The sequence below is a fragment of the Oxyura jamaicensis genome, chromosome 13, assembly GCF_011077185.1.
Source record: "Oxyura jamaicensis isolate SHBP4307 breed ruddy duck chromosome 13, BPBGC_Ojam_1.0, whole genome shotgun sequence".
Taxonomy (NCBI): domain Eukaryota; kingdom Metazoa; phylum Chordata; class Aves; order Anseriformes; family Anatidae; genus Oxyura; species Oxyura jamaicensis.
In genome coordinates, this window is record NC_048905.1 from 13540674 (window position 1) to 13552635 (window position 11962).

At 63.5% G+C, this 11962-nt stretch overlaps 2 protein-coding genes and 1 long non-coding RNA gene across 6 annotated transcripts in view; 2 read left to right on the top strand and 1 right to left on the bottom strand.

The window, feature by feature from the left end:
* Positions 1 to 1674: 1674 nt before the first annotated feature.
* Positions 1675 to 5402, top strand: ARSI (arylsulfatase family member I). The gene is made up of 2 exons (XM_035338671.1): positions 1675 to 2849; positions 3894 to 5402. The coding sequence occupies exons 1-2, from the start codon at positions 2530 to 2532 to the stop codon at positions 5293 to 5295; spliced, it is 1722 nt and encodes a 573-aa protein (XP_035194562.1). The 5' UTR covers positions 1675 to 2529; the 3' UTR covers positions 5296 to 5402.
* Positions 2540 to 11962, bottom strand: part of LOC118173794 — a 26296-nt gene continuing 16873 nt past the window's right edge. Inside the window, exon 3 of the long non-coding RNA XR_004754394.1 lies at positions 2540 to 2552. This is a non-coding gene — a long non-coding RNA (uncharacterized LOC118173794). The remainder of the gene's footprint in view (positions 2553 to 11962) is intronic.
* The window catches only part of CAMK2A (calcium/calmodulin dependent protein kinase II alpha), a 25259-nt gene continuing 23787 nt past the window's right edge, over positions 10491 to 11962 (top strand). The window contains exon 1 of one of the 4 annotated variants that reach the window (XM_035338673.1): positions 10491 to 10850. In XM_035338673.1, coding sequence (XP_035194564.1) covers positions 10789 to 10850 — 62 coding nt within the window. In that variant the 5' untranslated portion in view covers positions 10491 to 10788. The remainder of the gene's footprint in view (positions 10851 to 11962) is intronic. The other 3 variants (XM_035338672.1, XM_035338675.1, XM_035338674.1) reach the window with 3 other exon arrangements.

Below are 11962 nucleotides of genomic sequence, written 5' to 3' on the forward strand. Positions count from 1 at the left end.
AGAGAAACTCATCCAAACCAACTGTTATTGAGTGTTTGGAAGGAGCTGGGATCGCAGTCCCTGCCTGTAACCCTGCCCGTGACCCGAGGTTTGCGGGGAGCCACGAGAATAGGGCTGCACGTTGGGATGCTCCGCGTGTCCCGCAGCTCCTGGTGGCTCCGGGGGGGCACGGAGAGGTAGGGGCAGGGCCCCCGACCCCGGCTGCTGGGGCCCGTGGGGAAAATCGGTGGAGCAAATGGGACCCTGGCACCAGGGGCACCTCCTTTGTGAACCCAGCCCTCTCCCCCTGCAGTCAGGCCCAGGTTTTTCTGCGAGGAGGGAGATTTTCAATGCTGAAGAGGTCAGGGGAGCGCTGGGGAGGAGGGTGGGGAAGGGAGAAGAGGAGCGGGTGGAAGGAAAGCGTGATTAACCCCCAGGGATTGATCAAGCCTTGCCACAGGGTTTGACCCAGCCCTGCAGCACCGCTCCGAGCGAGCAGGGGTTTTTGCCAGCAGGGAATGGCAAGTCTTGTGCACAGCTGGGACAGGCCCTGTCCCTGTCCCTGTCCCTGTCCCTGTTCCCTCTGCCTGTTGCCTGAAGCCAGGAGGGAGAAGCCCACCCTCCTTTCCTTCGGGTCCCCCCAGCCCACGGAAGCGGGGAGCCCCTGCAGCACCTTCCCGTCCCTCTCCTTGGTGGTCCCCGTGGGGCAGGCTGGTATGGGATGTGGGGAGATGGGGGGCTCGGGGGGGGCTGAGGGCATCAGGAGAAGGACAGCGGCTGGGGCAGAGTGGGGGGGAGCCCAGTGGGGGGACGTGGTGGGGGGACACAGGAGGAGAGCCCAAGGAAAGGGTACCCAGGGACACGGGGGGGCCCACCGGAGATCCCAATGGAGAGCCCAGGGCAGGGGACGCAGGGAGGGGACGTGGAGGGGCCTGGCAGAGGGAAGCCAGGGGGATGGGGCAGCGGTGGGGGGCCCGCAGAGGGGAGCGGAGGGAAGGGGACCCAGGGGGGGGGGGGGGGCCGCAGAGGGGAGCCATCTGGCTGCGCGGCTCCTGCGAGCAGAGCTGTGTGGCTGAGCCATCCCAAAGCCCCCGCCGAGCCCCCGCCGCTGCAGCCCTGCGGTCCTAAAGCCAGGCAGTGGCTTGGGAGGGGGTGTGCTGGGGTGTCCCGTGTGCTGGGGACCCTCGGGTCCCCATCCGGACACGTGCGTGTGCCCAAATGTCCCCCCCGCATCTCCCTGGGCTCACCTCCCGGCTCCACGAGGGGTGGGGGAACACGTGTGGGGTTGTGCTGCCAGAATCCCCCCCCCCGCCCCCCCGTGCCAGGTCAGGCAGGGTCCCGGTTTCACACCAACCCCCTTCCCCGGGCTAGCAGTGGCCACGGCCAGTCCGAATGGCCCCTCTCTGCCTCAGTTTCCCCAAAGCAGACCCTCCTCCCCGTAGTGCTCAGCATGCCCTGGGGCGGCTTTCTTCCACCCCATAAAGTTTTTGCAGCCCCCCCACCCCGCTTTGCCCAGCGTGGTGGTCCTGGCCCCGTAGGCGGCCGTCCCCATGGGGCTGGATGGGTGCCGGGGGGCCCGGGGGGCTGCGGGCACGGGGTCCGTGAGCTGCACGTCCCGGGGCTGAGCTGCGGCGAGGCGCGCAGCCACGCTTAGGACCCTGCTGGCTCGGGTCTTCCCAGCTTTTTTTTCCTGGAGTTGCTGAGCAAGCGGGGAGGGGCCGAGCCTGCGGCTCCCCATAAACCTGGCCGCTTCGCCCACGGCCCGGCAGATGTGGGGGCTCTCCTCGTCCCCCTGCAGTGCGGTCACGGGCTGCGTCCCGCTGCCCTCGGACCCCGCACGGCTCCGGGCGTCTCGCCTGCCCTCCCCGCCGCGCTGAGCCCGAGTTTCCAGAGCTCTTCACACAGTTGGGAAAGACTTCGGGGCTGGCCGAAAGGAGCCGGGTGAGCAGAGAGGAAAAGAGGGAGGGAAAAACAGGAGGAAAAAAAAAAAAAAGAATAAGGGGAAAAAGATCATGGTGGTGAGGGCTTGCCAAGAAACGCTTTGGGAGAGGACGGTGAGAAAAGGAGACGGCGGCTCTTCCCCGAGGGGTGAGGACGGGAGCCCAGCACCTCTGGGCTTGAACTTTAGCACCCTCTTCTGCGAAAGCACAAGGAGCAGGATCGCCTCGTCCTGAGCGAGCCGGGAGAAGCCAGCCGCTCTCTCCGGCGAGGTTTTTTTTCTGTGCTGCTTTCAAAAGAAACACCAGGAAGAGAGCGCAAAGAAAGGCAGCCAGCGCTCGTGGCGCTCGGGACGCTTCGTGAGTAGCCGTGGGGCTGTGGGGAATCGCGTGCCCGCTCACAGCACCGCGATGCTTGCTTGCTTTTGACTGAACGCGACCCAGCACGGCGGATTTCTCTCTTTGTGTGTGTGCCTCCATGGCAGCTCCTCCCGCAGGGGCCGCGGGGGGCAGCCCCTAGGTGGGGGGCTCTCGGAGGAGCGGGCACCCTGCGCGGCCCTGGGGCGATGCCGGCACAGTAGCGCCCGTAGGCAGGCGGCACCCCCTGCTCAGGATGGCTGTGTACGCCCTCACGGGCTTCTCGCTGGTCAGCCTGCTGAGCTTTGGCTACTTGTCCTGGGACTGGATGAAGCCCGGCTTGGTGGCCGACGTGCCCACAGGCCCCCTGGAGAAGTCGCTGCCTCCCGCCTTCGCCCGGCCGCCGCACATCATCTTCATCCTGACCGACGACCAGGGCTACCACGACGTCGGGTACCACGGCTCCGACATCCAGACGCCCACCCTGGACAGGCTGGCAGCCGAGGGCGTGAAGCTGGAGAACTACTACATCCAGCCCATCTGCACGCCCTCCAGGAGCCAGCTGATAACCGGACGGTAAGCCCCGTGCACCCCCCGCTGCCCCACGGGTCCCCTTCTGTCCCTGAGCCCCATGAGGTTTGAGCTGCAAGGCAGATGGCCCAGAGTGTGGGTATGTGCTGGAGGTCCGCTAGGGAAAGGGGTCTGGCTGGTTCCGGGGGTGAAAAGTTGATTTTTTGGGGGTCTGGTTTAATAACAGCACGTGGCGGGTCACCAAGGCCACAATGCAGATGCGGCTGGGAACCAAAGTCACGTTGGGAGAAGGCGCTCTGTGGCCACGAGGGTCTCTGGTGGCAGGGAAGGTGTCCCCAGGGTGGTCCCACGTGGGCGACACCGGGGTGCCCAGTCTCTGGGTTGGTTTGCTCTCACGTTGGCCCATGGGGACTCATAGAATCACAGAATAATTCGGGTTGGAAAAGCCCTCCAAGATCATCTAGTCCAACCATCCCCCCACCACCCACGTCACCACCAAACCATGTCCCTAAGCACCATGTCCAGCCTTCCCCTGAACACCCCCAGGGACGGTGACCCCGCCACCTCCCTGGGCAGCCCGTCCCACCCCCTGACCATTTGCTGCTGGGCTGTGGGGTGGAAGGCTTTTCCTCCCCGGTGGCTGCTGCCTCTCCCTCAGGCCCTGCTTTTCCCTCTGCTCGTTCGGTGCCGCACGGGCCAGGGCAGGGCAGAGCAGGGGAGGACGGGGATCTGCACGCAGCTGGGGCACTGCAAACCCTTTGGGATTGCTGAGCAGCTCCTGCTTCTCCTGGCAAAGAGCCCAACAACTCCACCAGGCTGGCAGCAGCGGGGCAATGCTGGTGGCATCCCGATTTTGAAGGGACAGGAGCCCAGCGTACCTTTGCGATGTCTCCTGATCATGTGCACACACACACGCTCTTTTTTTTTTGTGTGCATAAGGAGTTCCCTGCTGTGGCACGGAGCTCATCCCACGGGGTTGGGCTGGGTGTCACGGAGAGCCGCACGCCTTTGGGGTCTCCGTAGGACAAAGCGCCGTCACCCAGCACTGCTCCCCTCCGCCACCGATCCCTCTTGGCTCTCCCCCGGCAGGTACCAGATCCACACAGGGCTGCAGCACTCCATCATCCGCCCCCGGCAGCCCAACTGCCTGCCCCTCGACCAGGTCACCCTGCCCCAGAAGCTGCAGGAGGCCGGCTACTCCACGCACATGGTGGGCAAGTGGCACCTCGGCTTCTACAAGAAGGAGTGCCTGCCCACCCGCCGGGGCTTCGACACCTTCCTGGGCTCCCTGACGGGCAACGTGGACTACTACACCTACGACAACTGCGACGGGCCGGGCGTCTGCGGCTACGACCTGCACGAGGGGGAGGACGTGGCGTGGGACCAGAGCGGGAAGTACTCCACCTTCCTCTACGCCCAGCGTGTCAGCAAGATCCTGGCGTCCCACAGCCCCAGGGAGCCCATCTTCATCTACGTGGCCTTCCAGGCCGTGCACACCCCTCTGCAGTCGCCCAAGGAGTACATCTACCGCTACCGCTCCATGGGCAACGTCGCCCGCCGCAAGTACGCCGCCATGGTCACCTGCATGGACGAGGCGGTGAAGAACATCACCTGGGCCCTCAAGAAGTACGGTTATTACGACAACAGCGTGATCGTGTTCTCCACAGACAACGGCGGGCAGACCTTCTCCGGGGGCAGCAACTGGCCGCTGCGGGGACGGAAAGGGACGTACTGGGAAGGGGGCGTCCGCGGCATCGGTTTTGTGCACAGCCCTCTGATCAAGCGCAAGCGCCGGACCAGCTGGGCGCTGGTGCACATCACGGACTGGTACCCGACCCTGGTGAGCCTGGCCAGGGGCAACCTGAGCAACGTCCCGGGCCTGGACGGCTACAACGTCTGGCCCGCCATCAGCGAGGGGAAGGAGTCGCCGCGGACCGAAATCCTGCACAACATCGACCCCCTCTACAACCACGCCAAGTACGGCTCCTTGGAGGACGGCTTCGGCATCTGGAACACGGCCGTGCAGGCCTCCATCCGCGTCGGGGAGTGGAAGCTCCTCACCGGCGACCCGGGCTACAGCGACTGGATCCCCCCGCAGACGCTGACCAACTTCCCGGGCAGCTGGTGGAACCTGGAGCGGCTCACCGACGGCCCGAGGAAGTCCGTGTGGCTCTTCAACATCACCGCCGACCCCTACGAGCGCTACGACCTCTCGGAGCAGCGCCCGGACGTCGTCAGGGCCCTCCTGCGGCGGCTGGCCTACTACAACCGGACGGCCATCCCGGTGCGGTACCCCGCCGAGAACCCCCGCGCCCACCCGGACTTCAACGGCGGCGCCTGGGGGCCTTGGGCCGGCGAGGACGATGTGGACGAGTGGGAAGGGGGCCGGGAACCCCCCAAGAGTCGGAGTAAGAAGAAGAAGTGCAAGATCTGCAAGCTGCGCTCCTTCTTCCGCAAGCTGAACACCAGGCTCATGTCCAACCGCATCTGACCGGGGGCTCCCCAGCATCGGTGCAGCCCGGCTCGGGGGGAGCTGGCAGCGCCGTGGGGTGGGATGGAGGGAGAGGGACGTCCCGGGGGTGCTCAGCAGCCTCCTGCTCTCCTCTGCTGCCTCCACCATGCTGCCCTCCGGCCGGCCCACCAGCCGCAGGGAGGGTGGGTGGGCTGGTGGGTGAGGATGGGTGATGAGACTCAAGGCTGAGCTGTGCACAGCCCCTTCCGAAGCAGGGCGTGTTTTCTGGGGGGCTGGTGCAGGCAATTGCAAGCTGTAAGTGTTGGCCATGGCAGCAGCACGAGGTGGAGGTGCCGCCGGCCTCGGCTGCTCTGGCTGCACGTTTCCCTCCGCGTTCCGCTGTAGATACATGTTGCTGGCTTCCTACGTGCTGCCAAGCAGCTGTCTGCTTTGCTCTTGAGTTGCCAGGGCTTTCCCTAACCCACCACTACCGATTTTCCCCGTTTTCCTTCCCAGCAGAAGGACGGACTCCTGACCAGGGAGGTCAGACCTGGGACCACCAGGGCTGGGCTCAGCCTTGCTGCCACGGGGACCTCGTGCGGGGCCGCAGCTCCTCTGCTCTGGTTTGGGGTGGCCAGGAGCAGCCCCGGGGCTGTGGCCCACAGGGACGTGGCTGGAAGTGGCCCCCTGATGCACACAGAGGACAAATGGCTCGGCACGGCCCCACACGTGGGAGGCAGGCTTGTCCCAAGCTCTGGCAGGCTTCACATGGCTCAGGTTCATCCCAGCTCTGACCAGACCCCGCAGCCACCTGGCAGCAGGCACCCCTCAGTTCCTCCCCGAGCATCCTCCACCAGCTGAATATATGAACCCAGGACAAAAAGATCTCAGGAAGGTCCATGCCGAGGCAATTCGCACTGCTCCACAAGACGTGCAACCACGGGGACACGGGGAAGGCGCATCCCCCTGCCCCCCGTCTCTTGCTGCCTCTGCTGCAGCCACCCCAGGGACGCCGGAGCTGTCACCACGTCCCCTCACCGTGGTCGGACCCCGCGCCCCCGGCGATGCCCACACGGGGGGACCCCCCATCTGCCCACCGAGGGGCTCCAGCCCATGCCTTGGTGCGGGGCCAGGCAGCGCAGGAGCGCGGGCAGCGAGCAAAGCGCCGTGCCCCCGCGCGTTCCGCAGGGTGCGAGCGCGCGGACGTGCGCTCAGATGGGAGCTGGCTTGGATGAAAGAGGGTAAATAGCTTTAAAAGCGTTTTGGATGCATGGTGCATTTCCATTTACACAATGTGTTTTACATTTCTCCCCACAGGTTTCTCTTGGTGCAGCGTGTGTAGGCGAAGGCCCTGCTGTGAATTTTGAAAATAGTTATTTTTGTCTCTGGAAAATGAGGCCCGTTAGGACTTGTCAGCTCTTGGATGAGCAGTGTGGGCTTTTTTTTTTTTCTTTTTTTTTTTTTTTCCCTCTCTCTCCCTTGCAAAATAACATTCATTTAAAATCTGTCATTGAAAGATGTGACAATTGGCAGCGTGCACACTGAATACCTTTCAGTGCGCTTTCAAGCCCTGCGTGTGAGAGAGGGACGGGGACGGGAAGAGAATGCAATGACACGTTTGTATTTTCTTTTTTTTTTTTTTTTACTCTTAGCTGGATTATTTGGGGGAATTGGGATTTTCTATAGAAACAAAGAAAAAAAAAAAAAAAAAGCTGACAGCAAGGCATAATACAGGAGGCCCTCTCCTTGCGGGGACGGGAAGGAGTTTGCAAAGCCGGAGCCTGGCTGTCGGTGCGCCCGTCCCAGCCGCTCCTCGCGTCCCCGTCGCCGTGTTGCTGGCTCCGTGGGCACGTCCCCTGAAGCAGGACCAGGGACGGGCTTCGCGGGGGGCTCAGCTCCCCCACCAGCCCCACGGTGCCCCCTCTCCATCCCCAGCTCGCTTAGCGAGGTGCTCTCTGTTGGGACATCACCAAGCCCGTGCCCACCAGCAGCGCGGCTGCAGCGCCGGCTGCCATTTGGCAAAGCCTCCTGGTGAGTGGTTGCCAAATATAAACCGCAGCCTTGCCGGAGGAGGGTGCTCAGTGCTCAGCACGCAGGGGCTGAGGTCCCCCCGGGGTCCCGGCACAGGGCTGCGGGGCCAGGGGGGAGCAGGCAGAGGGAGCGGGGCTGGCCCTGGGGCGGCGGCGAGGTGCGAGGAACGGCTTTCATTTCCATATTTATGTAAACGCGTCCAAGTTTAGTCCTTCTTTTATTTTTTTATTTTTTTGGTCAAAAATGGAAATTTCCATGAAAATGTGTTTGATTTTTTTTTTTTTCTCCCTTCAGTTTTACTAATATCTCCATGAAAAATGTTCGCCTGGTCTTGTCTCGTTTCCAGTTTCTGATCTCCTGGGCCGGTGCCGGTTTCGCGCAGTCAGTCGAGCCAGAGTTTTAGGTCCGGGTTCTCTTTTTTTTTTAAAAAAAGTTGAATTCTGAATTTTAACAAAAAGAAGCATCTGAAGGAAAGTGCTAGTCCCTGAAAAGAGGAGAAGTAGGCAGAAAAAGCCTCTGGGTGTTGGGAGAGAGTTGTTGTCCCTCACTGAGAGCACCCAGGAGAGCGCTTGTCCTTCCCCACGTCTCCAGCCCTGCCGCGTCTCAGCCCCGCCAGCACCCTCCCAGAGCTTGGCTGCTGTGCAGAATTTGCCCCCGGGAGCTCGAGTTTGGGTAACGGGGCTGGAGAACAGCGGGTGAGCAGCTGGTGAGCTTCATTTCAGCATCCTCTCATCCCCATCCCACCACAGCTCATGGGATGGGGTGGGATGGGGTGGGGATGAAATGGAGCTGGGCATGGGATGGATCAGGCGGGATGGGTGCACCTCGGAGCCCCTCCAGCCCCACAGACCCCTTCAACCTGAGCGAGCTGGACATCTCAGCAGCCTGCCCAGACGGGAGGACAGCCGGCACCCTGGGCACCGCTTGCTGTGGGCAAAGGGCAGCGCCTCACGCCAGACCCTGGTGTCAGGGAAAAGCTGGCCCTGGGGACCCCCCGTCCCACCAAAAGCAGTTTCTGTGTTGCCGCTGGTGTGAGCGCTGGGGCCCGCAGGGACAGGGCACGTTTGCAAACACAACCCTAAATGTAAATCAGCTCTCCTTAGCGCGGTATTTATAATCCCTTCCTAAAAATAACCGAGACTTCAGCTTCCCAGAGGACAGCCACCGAGCATCCCCCAGACCCCAGCTTGCGTGTGAAACCGTCCCAGTAATTTTGGGATCTCTGCGGCATGCAGTCCGCTCGCGGCGCCTGTGAGACGCTGCTGGGGGCTGTTAGGGGTGCAGGGGGGGCTGCTGCAGCCCCCCCGGGGGCTCGCTGGTCCTCCTGAGCCCCGTGGGGCTGCTGCTGAGCCCACACGCGTGGGGTTTGCTGCGTGATCCCGAGTCAGACCACGCTCTCTTGGGCAGGATGCAGACACTGGGTATCGGCAGGCAGAGCTTGGGGAGAGCGGGAGGCACTTCGGGAGAGGCGATGGCGAGGAGCCTCTGGGGATGAAGGTCTCCATCAGGCGGCCAGAGCCCAGCACGGCAGCAGAAGAGCAGCCCGGTGCCTGCGTGTCAAGGGCTGCCAAGGAGCAGATTTTGGGGCAGCCTGGCTCCAGCTGGCTGGGAGAGATGTCGGCCATGGAGAGGTGTCTGAGGAGGATCCTGAGGGACAGGGCTGGGGTTTTCCCTTATCCCCTGGGCCCAGGGACCCCCGTGCCAGCTCCCAGCCCGGAGCAGGAGCGTCCCACCCGAAGCCATGGCTCGGCCTCGCGCTGCGCCCAGGGACGGGGCTCGGCGCACGGCGGGTACGGGTGGGAGAATTTCAACGCTGAATATGCTCTGCACTGAGAAACCCAGCTCCTCCTCTCCTCAAAGAGGGAAAAATGCTGATAAAAAGGGAAAAAAAAAACAAACAGAGAGGAGGCCGGCAAGGGAGAAACCCTTCCTGGAGAGCCCCGTCTGTGCCGGGCTGCACGAAGCCCACAAACCCTGCACACCTCGGGGGGCTTTGCTGGGACGGGGGGCGCAGGAGGCTGCCTTCTGCACCGGGGTCCGTCCCTCCCCTTGGGGACAAAGCCCCCGACAGGGACAGCACACCCACACCAGCATGCAGGCATCGGGGCGAGTGCTGCTCCCTGTCCCTATCCCGCTGTCCCCGGGGTCCCTGTCCCTGTCCCCGTGTCCCGGCCACGCGGCTGGATGCGGGGACACGAAGGTGGGGACGGCAGCGGGTAACGGTGCAATTAATGGAAAAGCCATTAGACCTTTCTCCTCCTCCCCCTCCTCTTCCTCACTCAGCCACTTGCTGTCCTCCTCCACTTCCACCTCCTTTCTTCTCTCCCTCTCCCCGCTCCTCCTCTCTCTCTCCTCTCAGAGATTTCTCCCTATTTTTGTCTGGTTAGAGCCTTTTCTTTTCCTTTTAACCCTACAGTTCCCCGGAGGGGAACTACATCGGCCTCGCCTGCCCAAAGCAACGCCTTCCGCGGCCGCCGTGAGCCCCCGCTGCCGGGGCCCTTCTCCTCCTCCAAAAATGACCAGAAATGGGCTAAAAGCCCAAACGGGGGGCAGAAACCGGGCAGCTGCAAATCTGGAGTCGGAGGTGCCGGCAGCAAGGCGTGCTTAGGGGGAAACCTCTCCCCCGAGGCCTCGGCTCTCGTTACTCCACTTTTATTGCCCTTTTTCATTTTTTTCCCCCCTTTTTTAAACCAAGGGCTCCCCTTGTGGCGTGTTTCAGGCCAAGCCGCTCTCCCCGCAGAGGGGGTGACCCCCGGGTGCCGGCGATCGGGGCCAGGCCCCCCCGGGGGACCCTGCTGCTGGCGGGGCGCTTTGGGGACCTGGGGACCTGCCATGGTTTCGCTGCCTTCTCCTGACACACTTCTGCTCCATCCTCTGCACCAGCCCGTCCCCCCCCCCGCCCCCCGCAGCCCCCCAGGGATGCTGCTGCAGGGCACCAGCAGGGCCTGGATTATTATTATTTTTTTAATTTTAATTATTTTTTTTTTTTTGGGGGGGGGGGGAGCAGTTGCTGGGGCGACAGCATCCTCCTGCAGCATGGAAACCCAGGTTTCCATGGAAACCCTTTTTGCCCCAGTTATCCTGCCACCGCCACGTCCTTCAATTTGCCTTCGGGGTTGGCGTTTTGGATTTGCCCCCCCCTTCCCCCCCGTGTCCCCGCAGAGGTCGGGGGACCCCCGGGCAGCCCCCGGGGCCGGGTCCCCCATCGGGGCCGCGGTCCCCAGGGCGGGCGGCGGGTTTGGGATGCGGTTGCCCAGGCAACAGAAGCAGGGCGTTCCTGGCAGCGGTGGTCGCCATGGGGACGGGGATGCTGACGAAGGCTTGTGAGGCTGAGAAGACAAATTGCCCTCATCATTATCTCCGGGCTTGTCAATCAAACATATTCCCTTATTTACCTCGGCGAGGAGAGAGCCCCGGGAGCACACGGAGAGGGAGGGAGCGAGAGGAGAGCTGCTTGCCCCGAACTCCGCACCGGGAGGGAGCGTTCCCAAGCCCCTCGGGATGGCCACCATCACCTGCAACCGCTTCACCGAGGAGTACCAGCTCTTTGAGGAACTGGGCAAGTAAGTTGGAGACGGGGCTTGGATGCGCCCCGGCTGCTCGGGGCTGTGTCCCGGCTGGGGCAGAGCCTCGGTGGGGCTGCGAAGGGATGGATCCGGGGAAGGATGATGAAAAGGCACCGGGGAGCAGCGGGGGGACCGAGGTTAGGAAGGGGTCCCCCAGCCGTGCCAGCTCCGTCCCTTCCTGAGTTCGGGTGCCGGTCGATGGGTGCAGCTCCCCCGGCAGCACATTTCGGGCTCAGGCTGGGGAAGGGGGCGGCTGATGCTCTTAGAGAAAAGCAGCTCCTGAAAGAGGAGGCTGCCGGCTCCTTCGGCAACTTCCCCAGCTGGGAGGAGGGACGGGACAGCCGAGGAGGGAAGCCCAAGCGGCGGGCGCCCCTCCGATTCCTTTGGGGAATTTCCCTGCACGGATTCACCGGGGTTTGACAAGTCCCGCGGGAGACCCAGCCCGCCCGGCAGCCCCCGGAGAAACCCCAGCCAGAGCTGGAGTTCTCCCACCCCATCCCCTGTCCCAGCCGGGTGTGTGAGTGCCCCACGTTGAGCTGGGAGGGCTCAGCTCAGCTCGGTGGGTGCGGGTGTCACCGCGCGGTGCCTGCCCGGACGGATCCGTGTGCAGGGAACGCCTGCCGGGGTGGTGCTGGGGGGCACTGAGCACCCCAGGGTGGAGCAGGGCACTGGTCCCAGCACCGTCCATGTCCTCAGTGCTGGGCAGAGGGATGCTGCGTGTCTCAGTGCGTGGCAGGTTACAAAACGGGAGCACAAAAAGCAGGCGTGTGCCTCGGGTTCGGTTTCGGTGCCTCTTTTCGGAGCTGCCGTGTAAATGTGGGGTGCGTGGCCGCGCTCCCCTCGGAGCAGCTCGGAGAGAGCCCCGTGCACCGCGGGGTTGTCTCGGGAGCGGGGTGCCCGAGCCTGCTGGCGGGGCGCCGGGTGTCGGGTGTGGAGCTATGTCCGTCTGTAGGCATGGAAACTTGCTCCAGCCCCGCAGCCCCGCACCGCAGGGCAGCCTGCGCCGAAATGTGCACCCGCGCGCGTGGGCGTGCAGAACGGGGGCGAGAGAGAAAGGAGAGGACAAAGATGGAGAAAGCGAGAGGCTGAAATGGGGGGGGGGGTGAGTT

Excerpts from the sequence above, each read along its gene's own strand:
- ARSI (XM_035338671.1), top strand. The coding sequence starts at position 2,530 with ATGGCTGTGTACGCCCTCACGGGCTTCTCGCTGGTCAGCCTGCTGAGC. Across the intron at positions 2,850-3,893 it reads AGCCAGCTGATAACCGGACG|GTACCAGATCCACACAGGGC; the intron begins GTAAGCCCCGTG and ends CTCCCCCGGCAG.